This window comes from Myripristis murdjan, chromosome 18 (genome assembly GCF_902150065.1).
Source record: "Myripristis murdjan chromosome 18, fMyrMur1.1, whole genome shotgun sequence".
In the NCBI taxonomy this organism is placed as follows: Eukaryota; Metazoa; Chordata; class Actinopteri; order Holocentriformes; family Holocentridae; genus Myripristis; species Myripristis murdjan.
The window spans coordinates 18,488,583-18,502,906 of record NC_043997.1 but is presented as its reverse complement, the minus strand read 5'-3'; the positions used below and the strand labels follow the sequence as shown (position 1 = coordinate 18,502,906).

At 41.6% G+C, this 14,324-nt stretch overlaps 1 protein-coding gene across 6 annotated transcripts in view; it reads left to right on the top strand.

Moving 5' to 3' along the window:
* The first annotated feature begins 6,431 nt into the window (after positions 1 to 6,431).
* The window catches only part of slc24a2 (solute carrier family 24 member 2), a 44,325-nt gene continuing 36,432 nt past the window's right edge, over positions 6,432 to 14,324 (top strand). For 5 of the 6 annotated variants that reach the window (XM_030076156.1, XM_030076153.1, XM_030076157.1 and 2 more), the window contains exons 1-2: positions 6,432 to 6,597; positions 7,910 to 8,989. In XM_030076156.1, the coding sequence (XP_029932016.1) occupies positions 8,084 to 8,989 (906 nt within the window). In that variant the 5' untranslated portion in view covers positions 6,432 to 6,597; positions 7,910 to 8,083. Of the gene's footprint in view, positions 6,598 to 7,906; positions 8,990 to 14,324 lie in introns of all 6 variants that reach the window. The other variant, XM_030076152.1, reaches the window with a different exon arrangement.

Genomic DNA, 14,324 nt, shown 5'->3' with positions numbered 1-14,324 from the left:
AATTAAACAGCAAACTGCGTTGCAAAGACAATGTAATTATGTGTATTGTCCACCAGATGGCAGTAAAATATCACTTTCTGCAGACACATTGAATTCTTCCAATCACAGCACACAGCCTCTCTTGTATAGTCCACTGATTTGGCAAAAGTCACATTTATATGTTCCTTAGTTGCACTAAATTAGTTCATAACATTTATTATATAAAAAACACAGACAAAGACTCAGTTGACTGTAGAAACAGCTAAAGGGAAGCAGGGTGGTGTCTAACATTTAAGCCATTAAAGTGTCCTTGAGCAAGACGCTTTATCTTAGGGGCGTGCTCCATGATTGACCCTGACCTCTGACTTCGCAATGCAGCTGTGAATCACATTATTAGCAATCTCAGTTGGTCTGAATAAGCAAGGAAATTATACATATAAAGGAACCCCTAATTAACAAAGATGTAGGGATTTAAGTTTAAGTCCAACGTAATCTAGTGGTGTCCACGGCAAATGAGGGTGTGAAAGTTTTTTGCCAGCCAAAGGCTTAATTTATCATGAATTCTTAAAAAAAAAAAAAAAAAGCAATCAATTAAATCCGTTAATTTGCGATTTTATTCTATCGTATTACCCAGGAGCCCTGCCTGCCACAAATGCTCAGCATGGAATCAGCACATGTAATGTGCATTTGATGCATCATCACAGTTAAATGTTTCTTTAAAAAACAAAACAGAACAAAATACATGCCAGCAAACATCATTCCTGGCTCTAGAAACTGTACAACATGAGAGTAATAGCTCAAAATGGCTCCCCGTCAAAGAAGTGCTGTGTCACAAACAGACATTTGCCAAGCTCGGCCAACAGATGGTGAGCTTGGCATCTTTTTAGATGAAGCATTTAGCAAAGGCAAAGTTCAGAGAAAAACACCATACCCTGCATATTGACACATTACGCTATCTGTGTGTGGGAGGGAAAGCCACTCTCTGGTTGTACTATCAAATCAGATGGTTTTTTTTTTTGGTTTTTTTTTTCATTTTATTTTTTTTCATTTTATGTAACAGCAGTTAGTTCTTTTGCTGATGCAGTAAATCATTGATAGATAGGCCTCTATGTGAAAATATTGTGCTTTACAACTGCTAAACTCTTTGGTTTTTGAGTTTCTGTCAAACAGGCCTCCAGTAAATTTTCTCTCCCCTACAAATGACATATTCATCTCCTTTAGACCAGTTAGTGACAGCAGTTGAGTTGGTTTATGGGACATCCAATGAGTGGCTGATAATGAGTTAAATATATCTGTCCAAATTCATGGCAGTATATCAATCAAGGTAGATAATTTCCCTTTCCATTTTTTCAATAAATTGCTACATCATATCCACAGACCAGTCAATTAAAGACCAGATGCATACCCTTACTGAGGTTTTGCCGAAATCCAGTCTCTCACCCCACCCCCCTCCTAATCTGGTCTTTGTTTACTGGAAACCAGTTATTACTGGTGACCTCTAGAGGTTGAAGCATGTACCACATGGTCAGTTAAGAGATTGATTTGATTAAATCCAGATGTGACATGGCCTCGGATTAACCCCTTTTTCACTGGCGGGCCAAAGCACAAGCACCAAGGGCTAAAGAAGATTTGCACTATGACTCCAAGGGATACTTCCCACGCACACACACACGCACGCACACACATGCACGCACAAATCCAAACACAACAGAATCATGTCCAGACAAATAAAACCATCTGTGGGCAGTCTGTCTAAATCTTGTAAATGTAATTATTCTAAAAGACCCCATCCAAATCCAAACAAAATGTCCAGATGAATCGTGATGTTCAGATACTGTGAATGTGCAGCTAAAATTTGATGCATTTTTTTTTTTTTTTAATGAGCAGGCGTGGGCACTGGGAAGGGGCAACAGAAGGAGTTTGTTTATTGAAACACCATCTGACTTTACTCCTCACATTTAGAGGAGCTCCGTGACCCCCTCAGCCCCTCACTCTCAATCAGTCCTGACTAGCGAAAGATGGACCATATCACCTTAAGTGCACTTGATTACACAAGCCTCTCCACATCTTGGGCCTTCTGTGTAATCTGCTGAGATTTAAACCTGCTGCTCCTGTTTAATAAATCCACTGCGATTAAAATAGGATTACAGCTCTGCTTTTGCTTTCCTAATGACATCAGCACATGAAACATTTTTTCAACTTTTTATTTATTTTATTTTTTTCCAGTTCTCGGGTTATGCCTGATCTCACTCGTTTTCAGCTTCCACTTGTTGTAGCCAGAAAGGCAGTGGTTTTCCAGCTTCTCCACCCTCGGAAACTTCATCCCGTGTGGCTCGGCAGGTCAGCCCATCTGTGTGGCTGACCTGTGTGACATAGGGATTAACCTTATAATGCAGTGCACATTCTGTATCAATAATATCCTGCCTCTCATCAAATTTCTCAATGACAGTTTAGAGACAAAGACATAGATATTCAAGTGTCAGGTTATAGTGTCAGGTTGTTTGTTTGAACCCTGAAACCTTAACAACAACTAACAGGCGTCAAAAACCACAGTCCGCTCTTTCAACATTTGATCGTTGCTTTCCGTTTCTTTGCAGCCAGGTCTCATAGATGTGACAGCATCAAATATTAAACACCATATTCAGCTGCCAAAGGTCATCAGGACACACCACACGTGTTTTCCCTTCCTGCTTTTAGCATGGACTTCCGTGTAAAGTGAAATGAGGGATGGAGCGAACCAATCAATAAGATGCTTTTGTCCTGCTTGTCCTTCCCACAGCATTGTCCTTGAACGGTTGAATATTGCTGGGTCATAAAAGGCAAAGGTTGATTGGATTTTTTTTTTTTTTTTTTTTTTAACTTCAGCTAAGCTCCAGCAGAGAAATCTCTTTAGGATAAGGTATTTTGTATAATTACGTAATTGTAACTCACTGCATTCAGTCAAATGTTATATGCTATGTAACATTCTACTCTCTCTTATTAAGGGTAGTTTCTACAATGTTTTCAGTGTTATCAATGTAATGTAAGGTTGCTGATTTAAAAAGGGTACAATTCCACTTGGTCATACTTGAAAGCAGAAGACAATCCAGCTCATTATTGCCAGTTAAATAGCCTTGCAAAATCTGGAAGTTACCTCACCCAAACACACAGAAACTCTAAATTGGTACCTTCTCTTTAGATGAAACTGACAATGTGGTTTGTGTCGATATCTGAACAAACTAGAATCTGCTGTGGAACCGCCATAGAAACAGGAGACTTGATCACAATATGTTTTGGAAGTTGATGGAAGAGGTTATATTTTCAAGTCCCACTACTGATAATGGATGATTACTTGCAAGAACATCTGGCGCTCGGAATTACAGATAGTTGGTCTGCCAATAATGGGACCAGTGTTTCACCTCTGAATGAGATAACCAATTGTAGTGCATCGCTGCTCTGTTGCCCACGTGTTTAGGTGGCCCACCAGTGAAGGTGGGGTCTCACTTTCATAGCCTGTGCCTGTATCTAATCAGCTCCAGTACTTAGTGATCAGACCTGCCTGTGGATTATCACTCCGTTAATCTCTTTAGAGGTACCGCTAAGATGAATATCCCCATTCACCCCCGTTTTCAGCCTAAATGGTCTCTTCCACATTGATTTCATGTAATATTCCTTTATGGTTCTAACTTCAAGTAGGGCTAAGTATTCATTTTGTTTTGAAATGTACCTACCATGTCTATGGCGTATTCACAAATAGCCTCATTGGTTCACAATATATCGACAATTTACAGAGTATTGCATTGGTGCCTATCCCCATTTTGTTCTGCTGACTGTGTTTTCCTAAGGGGCAGGTGGTCTGCCCAAGCCTCTTTGTGCAGACTTTGTGGTGGTGGTGGTGGTGGTGACGGAGGGTGCTAATATGATGCATCCAACACCTAATCCTAATCGAGTCGCTTTAAAAAAAAAAAAAAAAAAAGCTTATGTTGGGACTCTCCACTTTTACCATTTTCTACATCTACAGAGCCAAAAAGCCTTTGGCTACAGTTATTAATTAAAATCACTTGAGTCCTGTTTAACATAACTAATTCAGTACCTTGGCAGAGTGAATTTAGGCCGGTGCCAAAGAATGTCCTTTCCTCGCCACCGGAAAAACTTGCATGGTTATCATCATCGTGGCCCTATCTATCCCCCTTCACCCTGCCCCATTGCTGACAAATCCATACAACTATGTGGGACACAAAAGCTTGGATTTAGCTGTTGGGCCAAAGCGAGGGTAGACCAGGCGGGGGGCAGGGCCAACATGGATCTTTCTGTTGTTTTGTCACAGTGCAGATTTCAGACAAATCAAAACAACTGCCTCCATCACCCCACACCCCTCATTGCTCATCCCTTACTCCCCCCCACATGACCAGTGACCAGTCATCACTTTCATGCTGAAAGTGCAGCCAGATCAGGACTGGCCGGTGTGGAGGAGAGGCTGGGGCTGGGCTAGGGGCCATTGTTGAAAAAGAGCTGACATCCTGGATGGGATCTCATTTGATAGGCAAAAATAGTGGCAAATCTGAAGTGAAAAGCATGGGCCACAGGCTTGGAGTGGGCAGTGGATCATGCATGTTGATCAGATGTGTGTGCCCACTCCCAACAACATCCACAGTCATTTCAAACAGAGCAGCAATTATGTCAGCTTTTTTGTGTGGTCCAGTCAATATTCAAACTAACATCCTGATTTATCCATCACATTTCAATGAAGCCAGATGTTTTGCGCAAGGTCAGAGCACCTGAAATCAAGCAGTGTTTTCACAAATACAGTCATGTCTATCACTCAAGCAAAATTCAAGCGCTGATTTTGGAGGCATTAACAACCAAAGACATCATAGTTGGTCATCTGGCTCAAAATGTCATTTGCTGAAACTAATATTCACCAAAGCTTAATTCTTCATCTTGACAGATGGTCAGTGACAAAAAAACTGCCTCATAGCGCAATCTATCTCCCCCAACCATCTGATCGATCATGTAGCCTGCTTATCTGTCCATCCATCAATCTAACTCCCATTTTAATCAGCTTGTCAGATGGTCGCCAGTTTATTCTGGTTGGGAAATTTTCAAATTGGTCAGGAAGGAAGCCCAGTGGCAAGAGCTCTATTATGGAGAGTGCACACCAGTGCTTTATGGATCAGGCAAAGCGATCAAACTCAATCCTTTTGCAATAAATAAATTGTGTTCCAGGCTTTGGAGTGTGACAACATGCAGCAGGAAGGCATGAGAGAGAGAGAGGCATAAATGCTATTTCTCACAAGGGTTTAGTTCTTAATAGTTAGTCTTTCTTTTATTGAAAAGTGATATATGCAAGTTATTCTAATTTGCAAACACATTTTTTATATCTAGATAATGAGGCTGTGTGATGTGTTTGTGGGGCCCTCTTGGTCTCACGTATACCTGAACCACAACTTGCAGCAGGCACAAAAACATCGGTAAATGTGTGCAACACTTTTGGGGTATTGATAATGCGAGGTCAGACAAGTTTATTCTGTCTCACTCTGTGTGTCCTGTTAGGTAATAAGAGGCGGGGAGGGGAGGGGGGGAATAAGTGAGGTCAGTGAATCATGATTTATTATACAGCACCAGGCCATTACTGTTGCACGTACTTTGTCATGCTGGGTAAAGATTGCATGTCTGTGGCTATCCAACAGGGCTCATTCGACCTGCCGACGAATGCAAAGCCATGGTGTGGGTTTTATTTCATGTGAGGGGGAAACACAGCAACCTGGGGTTCAGCTGATGATGGTCACATCAGACAAAGGCTTGGCATTAGATTTGCCTCTTTTCATTCACTAATGAACCACACTTCCTCGTGAGGCATGTATGACCTTGAAGCTGTAGGGTAAAAACCCTGATTGTGGCATCAGCAGGAGAGAAGTGCCTTTCCTCTCTGAATGAGATGTTGAATTGTGGTGCACATCAGGCTATTTTATCAGTCTGCTGCACGATTTCAGTGTTGATGGGCTGGACACTTGCATATGACCTTGAGATGACACAAATAAGCCACCGAACTGAGCTAAACTGAACACCACAGCCACCTGTTCCCTCACTGGACTAGAAAAAAAAAAAACAAACACATTCCTCTGGCTGGCCGTTTCTATCTGTGGAGATATCACACTGCCTTTGCTGTGTAACCACGGCAACTCCTCCCTCCAAGTGCAACATCACTTGGGCTGGCTGCATCCCGCACCGCATGAATTAAGCGGGGAAGGATGCGCTGGCTGCTTCCTACCTGGCTTTATTAATAAAACGTGGTCAGCCCAGCCCAGCAGAATATTCTGCTAGATTAGCAAGGTATTTTCGACTGAGACATTTTTTCCCCCACCCGAGATGGGAGGGATGATGCTCTGAGAGAGAGAGAGAGAGAGAGAGAGAGAGAGAGAGAGAGAGAGAGAGAGAGAGAGAGAGAGAGAGAGAGAGAGAGAGAGAGGTGGGTGAGCGCAGTTAGCAGAGCAGTTTTTTTCCCCCCAAAGCTCCTCCTCTGTCGTCGGAAAGAGGAGACCAGTCACATTTGTGCTCAATGAGAGCAAGAAGGCAAGAGAGGATTTGCTAATTTCCAACCTGCGGCGCCGCGCGGCTGTTTTCTCGCCTCTGTCAAAGGTAAGACATGGAGCGCGTGTGTCTCCGCGCGCCATGCGTCTCCGCCTCGAGACAGCGGTGTTGTGGTCAGGTGCGACGGTTAGCTGGACGAGGAGCCGAGAGGACGACAGCACTGAAGGGCAGACAGGGAAAGAGTTGCCACTGCAGCTGGACAGCCAGACAGGGAGAGCACCGAGCTGCAGAACAGTCAATAACAGTCACTTTCTGTTTATTTGTGTTTTAACGAGTCGCAGCGTAGAAGCATTCCGACAGTTTTATTCAAAAATTTCACCCTGACTGTGACCAACTGGACCTCTGTTGCGCAAAGGTGGCTTTAGTGGAATTACACTTAAAATTAAATTGAAGTTAAAATTGTATTGGGCGTAAGTGAAGTAAAAATGATTTTTTTTTTTTTTTTTTTTTTTTGTGTAGGTTACATTTTCAATGGGGGACAAAAGATTTGCCTGTAGCAGCATAGCATTGTTGAAGCTAACATAGGGCAACGTACTAAAATCGAAATTGGTGCTCTTAGCTTGGCTCTGTGTCACCACACAAGTTTATTTTTTTATACATCTGCCAGGAAAAAAAATTATGTTATCGTCAAAAATGCTTTTTGATGTTATTTCCTTGGAAATTATCTAGGCTTGTGCCATCTTTTTAGCGGCTTGTCACCTAGCCAGACCATTTGGCATAAGGCAAAGTGAATCTGTGAAGAACAGTTAACTTATGACTAACATTAATGACATTGTGACAAGTTAAGTTACACTTAGTTTAACTTTGTTGCAGAAGCCTAAGTTGTGTTATAGTGTATGCTGAGTAATTTTCATAGTCAGTATATATTTTTTTAAAGAATAACACACTGTTATTCCATAAATGCTTGATTTTGCTTTGATTTTTGATTTTTGATTTTTTTTTTTTTTTTTTTTTTTTTTTTTTTTTGCCATCTTGTGTTTTAATAGCCAGTGGTATTGGCCTACAGTTGTGTTTCATTTACAGTGAAGGAATAACATCAATGTTGAGGCTATATAATGCCAAGCTGGCCAGCATGTTGTCACACCAAAGCCAATCATACAATGTAGGCAGAGTTATCCATTTCCATAAGAGATTTATACTTTATAAAAGATTTATACTTATTGCTGCTTCCCAATATTGCAATTTGAGTGTCATTTACCTAGTAGCCTTAATGAAATACTTAGCATTACAGTATTTTTAACAAACCTGGCCTGTTCATTTTATTTTTAATTTTTATGTGCTGTTCATACATTTTGGTTCTTTTTCCTGGTGATTAATTAGGTTATCTTCTTTTTTAATTTCTTTTGACATCTGCAAGCAGAGGCTAATATGAAGACACCATTTGGCAAACCAGACCCTGGAAAGCACCTAGAATCATTTCAACTTATTTGAAGCCGAAGACAACACCATGGATTGTTTCCGGTAAAACCTGCCCCCCACTCTCCCTTCTTTCTAACTAGCCATTGAGAGTGAGGACACAAAGACCTGCGCAGAGATGGGTTCAGACAACCCCTGTATGGTTACACGGGAAAGACCCATATTGGGTGCTACCTGTCAGCGACATGGCCACCAGTATCTACGGAGAAAGCTGAGGCCTGTGCGAATCTTAGGGTTCGTCCTCAGCTTGGTGGCCATAAGTGCTATCTCCTTCTCCTTCAGTGCCTTGACCTGGAGCTCAGGGGGTCTCGGTGAGCCACTACTCCCCCAGGAGAACCTCCGTCACTTGGCCCCACATAGGACTCTCCTCTCTACCCAGCACCAGGGGGACCCCAATATCTCAGCTGACATGCCAATAGCCATGAAGTCTTCAGCAGATAGCAACGAAAGCCAAGGGGAATATCCTACGGACCTTTTCAGCCTTGAGAAGAGGCGCCAAGGTGCGGTGGTCCTCCACATGTTTGGCATGCTCTACATGTTCATTGCCTTAGCCATAGTGTGTGACGAATTCTTCGTCCCAGCCCTGACAGTTATCACAGAGAAGCTGTCCATCTCCGATGATGTGGCAGGTGCCACCTTCATGGCAGCAGGTGGCTCAGCCCCAGAGCTCTTCACCTCGGTTATTGGCGTCTTCATCTCGCACAGCAACGTGGGCATTGGGACCATCGTGGGCTCAGCTGTCTTCAACATTCTCTTCGTGATAGGGATGTGTGCCATCTTCTCCAAGGAGATCCTCAACCTTACATGGTGGCCCCTCTTCCGTGATGTCTCCTTCTACATCCTGGATCTGATCATGCTCATCATCTTCTTCCTGGATAACTTAATCAGTATGTGGGAAAGTGCTGCGCTGCTGACAGCTTATGCAGCCTACGTGATCTTCATGAAGTTCAATGGCAAGGTTGAGGGCTTCGTCAAAGGTTGCATGAGCAAGAACCAAGTGGTCGAGGTGGAGGTGCAACCCAAGGTGAGTTTGTTTCTTAATCTCTCCTCTTTTTCTCCTTTCACCCCCATCTTCTCAGAAACAAGGCTAGGAAAGGAACCTCTCATAAATAATAGATTTTTCAGGATGATTTTGGTTGATAAAATTTCAGATCTCATGAGGAAAGTAGGTATGCAGTAAGTAGTAAATTGCATTTTGACTGATTGAAATTAACTTCAGTGTTTCCTCGTGTGCGCGCGCGCACACACATACACACACACACACACGCATAAAGCTGGCCAATGTGTTGAGTCAAACTTGTTCAATGAGGCACGTCTTTTTTTCTACATATTTTTATTTTGTTCTCATCCAACAAATCACCATTTTAAAGTGAGACATTCTGGCCAGTCAAATCATTCAAATTGCAGCAATTGACTTACAGTAAGATATTTCCCTTGCAACTGGGTCATGTTACACATATCCTATTGCTTCACAACGAGTACAATGACAGAAACTCGAACTAGCTTCAGTGTAGAGTGCCATCAACTACATGGTATTTTAGTGTGGTTGGAGGCATGTGGCACTGTACAGCCATAGAGTATTCCACTGTAGGATTAATAAAACAGAGTCAAATGTCTGTGTAATACTGGGTTAAGCTCCACAAATTGTGTCCCAGTTTGACAAACAAATCCCTGGAAATCTCAGGAGCCATTTTTTCGGAGTTAAAGATTTCCCAGATAAAGAGTTAAGTCTGCACTGAAACAAGTGTAAATCACATACAAGGCTTAAAGCTTATTGAGGTATTATTTTATCTGTTGAAATTCTGAGTATTACTTTCCTCCCTATTGGCTATGACAGAAAACACTAGATCCTTGGCATCCCATATCACAAAAGGAGGCTTTAACTGTCATACAGTGGAATGTGAACTGGAGTGACAATGTGACTGTTTGCGTGATGGCAGCAAATATTTCAGTGACCAAACTGTAGGAATAAATGCATGGCCTCATAACATTTACCCCTTCAGTGACACTTAAGGGCATAGCAAAGACACTGTGGTGCAATTGGATACCGGTGTAGAGATTATCTGGATGGATTTAGGTTTCTTTGTGACATGAGATGAAAATGAAATTTTGAGAAAGTTGTATTGTAAAGCTTTCAGTAAATCAGGATTTATTATGAGTACATAAAGGACATTGAATCCGTGGGTTATACAGTGTTGGGAATTGAGCCCCCAAAAGACTCCCCAGAACTCTCAGTGTTTCCAAGGAAGCTGACAACAAGAATCGCCATTTGCTACGTGCTGTGTAAACCGAGATCATCGCAGTAAAGCCTCTCTTGATTAAAAAGACAGCATGGAAATAGCAGTTTTTAGTTTATGTTATGTTATTGCGGTGTTATTGTGGCATTCACTTGATTTAAGGCTAATGTGGAAGAACAGAGTGAAAATTGAAAGGTGCACAGGCGAAGTGCCAAAGCAGACTTAGGTGACCTTGAGCTGCAGTGGATTTTGGGTACTTTGGCCAAGAGATGTGTGTGTGTGTCTGTGTGTGTGTGTGTGTGTGTGTGTTGGGGGGTGGGGAGGGTGAAAAACAACTTTTGATTGGAAAAAGGAGAGGGAGATGTGCGAGTCGATCAAACCTTACCACATGTCATCTCCGACGTTGTTCACAGCAAATTTAGCTTCTCCTCTCTGGCTGAGGCATTGTGGGTAACCCTCTCGTGGCTGCATCTAAAAACTCCCTGCTTTGAGTCACATCCTTGGCATTATGGACCTTTTGAGTTTTCTTAACTGTAATTTATTTTTGTGCACAGATTATCATATGTGTACTAGTAATATTTGTAAAAACAAACAAACAAACAAACAAACACATGTATCAATATTATAGTTTTGTACTTAAGAGTCAATATTTTAGTACATATAGGTTGTCAGTTAACCCAGCCTCAGTGTTATAATTTGTAGTCTGGGTCTCTTGGGTTAACAGAGCCAGAAAGGCACAAATATTATTAGAATATAATTTTCTAAACATCATTTTTTTTTTCTAATCAAGTTTTGACACTTTGGGGACATGTATATTTCAAGACACAAGTGTTATTTTGAGATTTAATTGGCAATTTAGTAAGCGTGTGTCTGTGAGGACAAGGGCATTTGTACGTGTGTGAATTTATGTGCGGTGAAGAGGATGACAGGATGGTGAGGAAAAGTGTTACTTAGGTGACTCATAAGACAGCGTTATACAAAACCCCACAAGCAGAGAAAATGCTTCATCTTGCTTGTTTATTTGATCTGTTGTTTCATCATAGTGACTTTCATTGCTGTGAATTGGAGCAGTTATTAGACGAGTTTCAGTGCATTGTCACACGTCAGGTTTCCTCACTCCTACATACAGGAGAGCTTGAAATATTGTAGTGTAAGTACAATAGGGTGTCATTTGACATTGTGCCATTGAGCTAAAACATTTGATCAAATGGGCTTCCCTGAAATAATAAGAATTACGACATTGGGTTGTCCCCATAGTATGTTACACTGCTGGCATAGGCAGAAACTATACATAGGCACTCAGCAGAATGAGAAGGGTGGGGAAAACACAATCGTGCTGGCAGCAGGTAACTGGCAGGTAGCCATCAACATACAGAGAAGGACAGGTGGGCACAGGCAATTCATGCTGAGATTTGGGGCGTATGGCAAGTGTTATTGTGCTCATTGTGTACTAATCAGAATATCGGGTGCCATAAAACACAAAAAACAGTGGAGTCTGAAAGTTACGAAGCTGGCAGTGTGATGCTGAGCTTTCTGAAGTCACCAAATCTGGGCTGTCTAGTGACGGCTGCCTTTCATGTCATTATATAACCGATGATACTATGATCTGTTTTTGTAGCATTAAAAGCATTACTGTACTTTCAGAACTTGTTTATTTGCTATGACTGGCAACATAAAAATAGATTTTTCTCTTATTTTCTTAAAAATAATGCCTTAGCTTCTGGCCAGAGAGCATTAAATGGTGAAATCAGGGCTTGCTTTTTGATCACTTGACAGACACTGACTGGATTTGTGTTTTTGCCCCAGGAATCAGGGCTAGTGCTATTAATTCAGTCCACTCACAGTTTTGCTCGGTGCATGCCTCAGGAGCAGCCGCAGCTCCTTGCAACACACACACACGCGCACACACACACGCACACGCACACACACACACACACATAAAAGTGTCAATCAACCAAACCGCAGCAGTGTGGTTTTGGTTTATTTCACATTACACATCCACTAGCTCTATTAAAACCATTGTCCTGTCAGCAGCTCACTGACCAGACACTGAACCATCATCATCAAAAGTAATCCACAGTAAGCCCTCAATCCAATTAACATAACCATGTATGCTGCATGTTACTGTGCACTTACATTGACTTGAAATTGAAGCCAAACAGCATAGACATTTGTTTCCAGGACATTATGAAGTTTCATGCAAAGTGGAAGAAGTTCTAGGAAGTCTGCGAGAAATAACCAGACCTCAAGTAATTTGCAGCGTGACAACATGGAGAATGTTTCATGCTCTTCCCGTTGGGCTAATCTCGGTACAGTAAATGCACTCTGAGCCTTGAAGAAATCCTCATGAAATCCGTTATTAACTGCTTGCCACTGATGATGACAACTTGACACAAAGTCTTGGAGACATGTAGCTTGCGTAACCTCTGGTACCAGTTGACGAGTGAGTCAGCTGGAAAAGGAAAAGGAAAAGGAAATCTGCTTGTACAAAACACCAGAACACCATGGCACTATTCTAAGAACTGTGACAGTATAATGTTATGTGACTATCTACAAATCGGTCTATTCTCAATTGTAGGCATATCTTAATAATTGAGAATGATCATTAAATAACGTGTATTAAATTACAGATCAGAAATTTAAAATTTACAGGACTTCAGTAATCATCAGACAAATCCAACCATTCTCACAGTTTTTCTAGATGTTACAAAGAACAGCCAACAGAAATGAAATCTTTTTGCAGTTACCTAAATATATAATTGAATTATGTAATCTTTGTCAATTAAGTTGATCTCAGTGCATCAGACGTGATGTCATTTGTTCACCCTTGACCAAATGAATGTTTGGAGGATGTATTTACCCATTAATTCTGGACTGATTGGTGTCTAATACTTTTTGTATCCATGTTTACCTAATGAGTGCTTAGCTGCTGCTAATCTCATAACAAGGGCACTGTGCTGTAGCCAAGTAAGTTAGGTTGCCACCTGTGCCATTCTAACTGTTATGAGACTGTCGAAATGAGATTGTTGGCGGTGTTTTAGCTGCTGTCTTCCAGCTTGAACAGTTCCGGTGTTTATAATGATAAGTCTAGATGGTTAGACAATTTAGCAGTAGGGATATTGCAGTTTCCCTGATTGAATAACACAAATTTAAACGAGCTAGGGATACTAAGTAAGTGGGACCAACCTAATGCAACTCTCAAAACTACTCATAATCCACTAAGTTCAAAAGGAAAGTCTCTTCATTGACTTCATTTACATTTAGACTAACTATATTTGCGTTGTCCAACCTACTTACTGCACAATGCTGCCAATGGCTTGTCTGTATGCACATGTCACATCTGTTGCAAGTCAGATCTCCCTTCATTAGCACATAATTATTTTCTATGGCCCATTATCCAAATACAACACAGAGTGGTCCTAAGAGGGTTCACAGTTCAAAGATTGAGTTAGTTTATCGTATTACAGGACTGAGCTGAGCCTCACCCATCCATGGAGGTCTGATTTCTGAACATGGGTCACTTGCAATGAGCAGTGGGGCTAAATGAAATCACCCAAAGCCTGTTGCCGGAGGTGTAGGGTCCTTTTTGGCCCCATCTTAACAGTCTCCTCTTGTATCCTTACACACACATACTCTTTCTCTGTCTTTCTCTCTCAGAACATGTGCACACATTTTCACATTGATAAACATGTGGATGTGGGGTAAATTGTTCAGGGTCAACAGAGCTAGAGGCTCTGACTTACGCCTCACGGTATTAGGCCCTTAGTCCAGCGCAAGATGGTGGTTTGTGAATATCATTTGCACGTACTCTCCTATTTTCTCTGCTTTACTCCTTTTTTCACTGGAAAAGCAGCAGATGTATACCAGAGTTGTCTTTGTATGCTGATGGTGTCCCACTGAAGCAATCATTCACCCAAGCCCATTCTCATTCCTGCTATGTGCAGAAAATGGCCCAGAATGCCAGACCAATCAGTACTGGCATCTTAACCACACCCCACGATGAAAAACACCATATTTCCATTCCAGTTTATAACCCTTCTCTTGCTATAGCTGTTGTTGCAGGTTTTACCTTTTCAAAATCATTGTGTATTCATGTAAAATTGTTATGACCTCTCGGCTCTG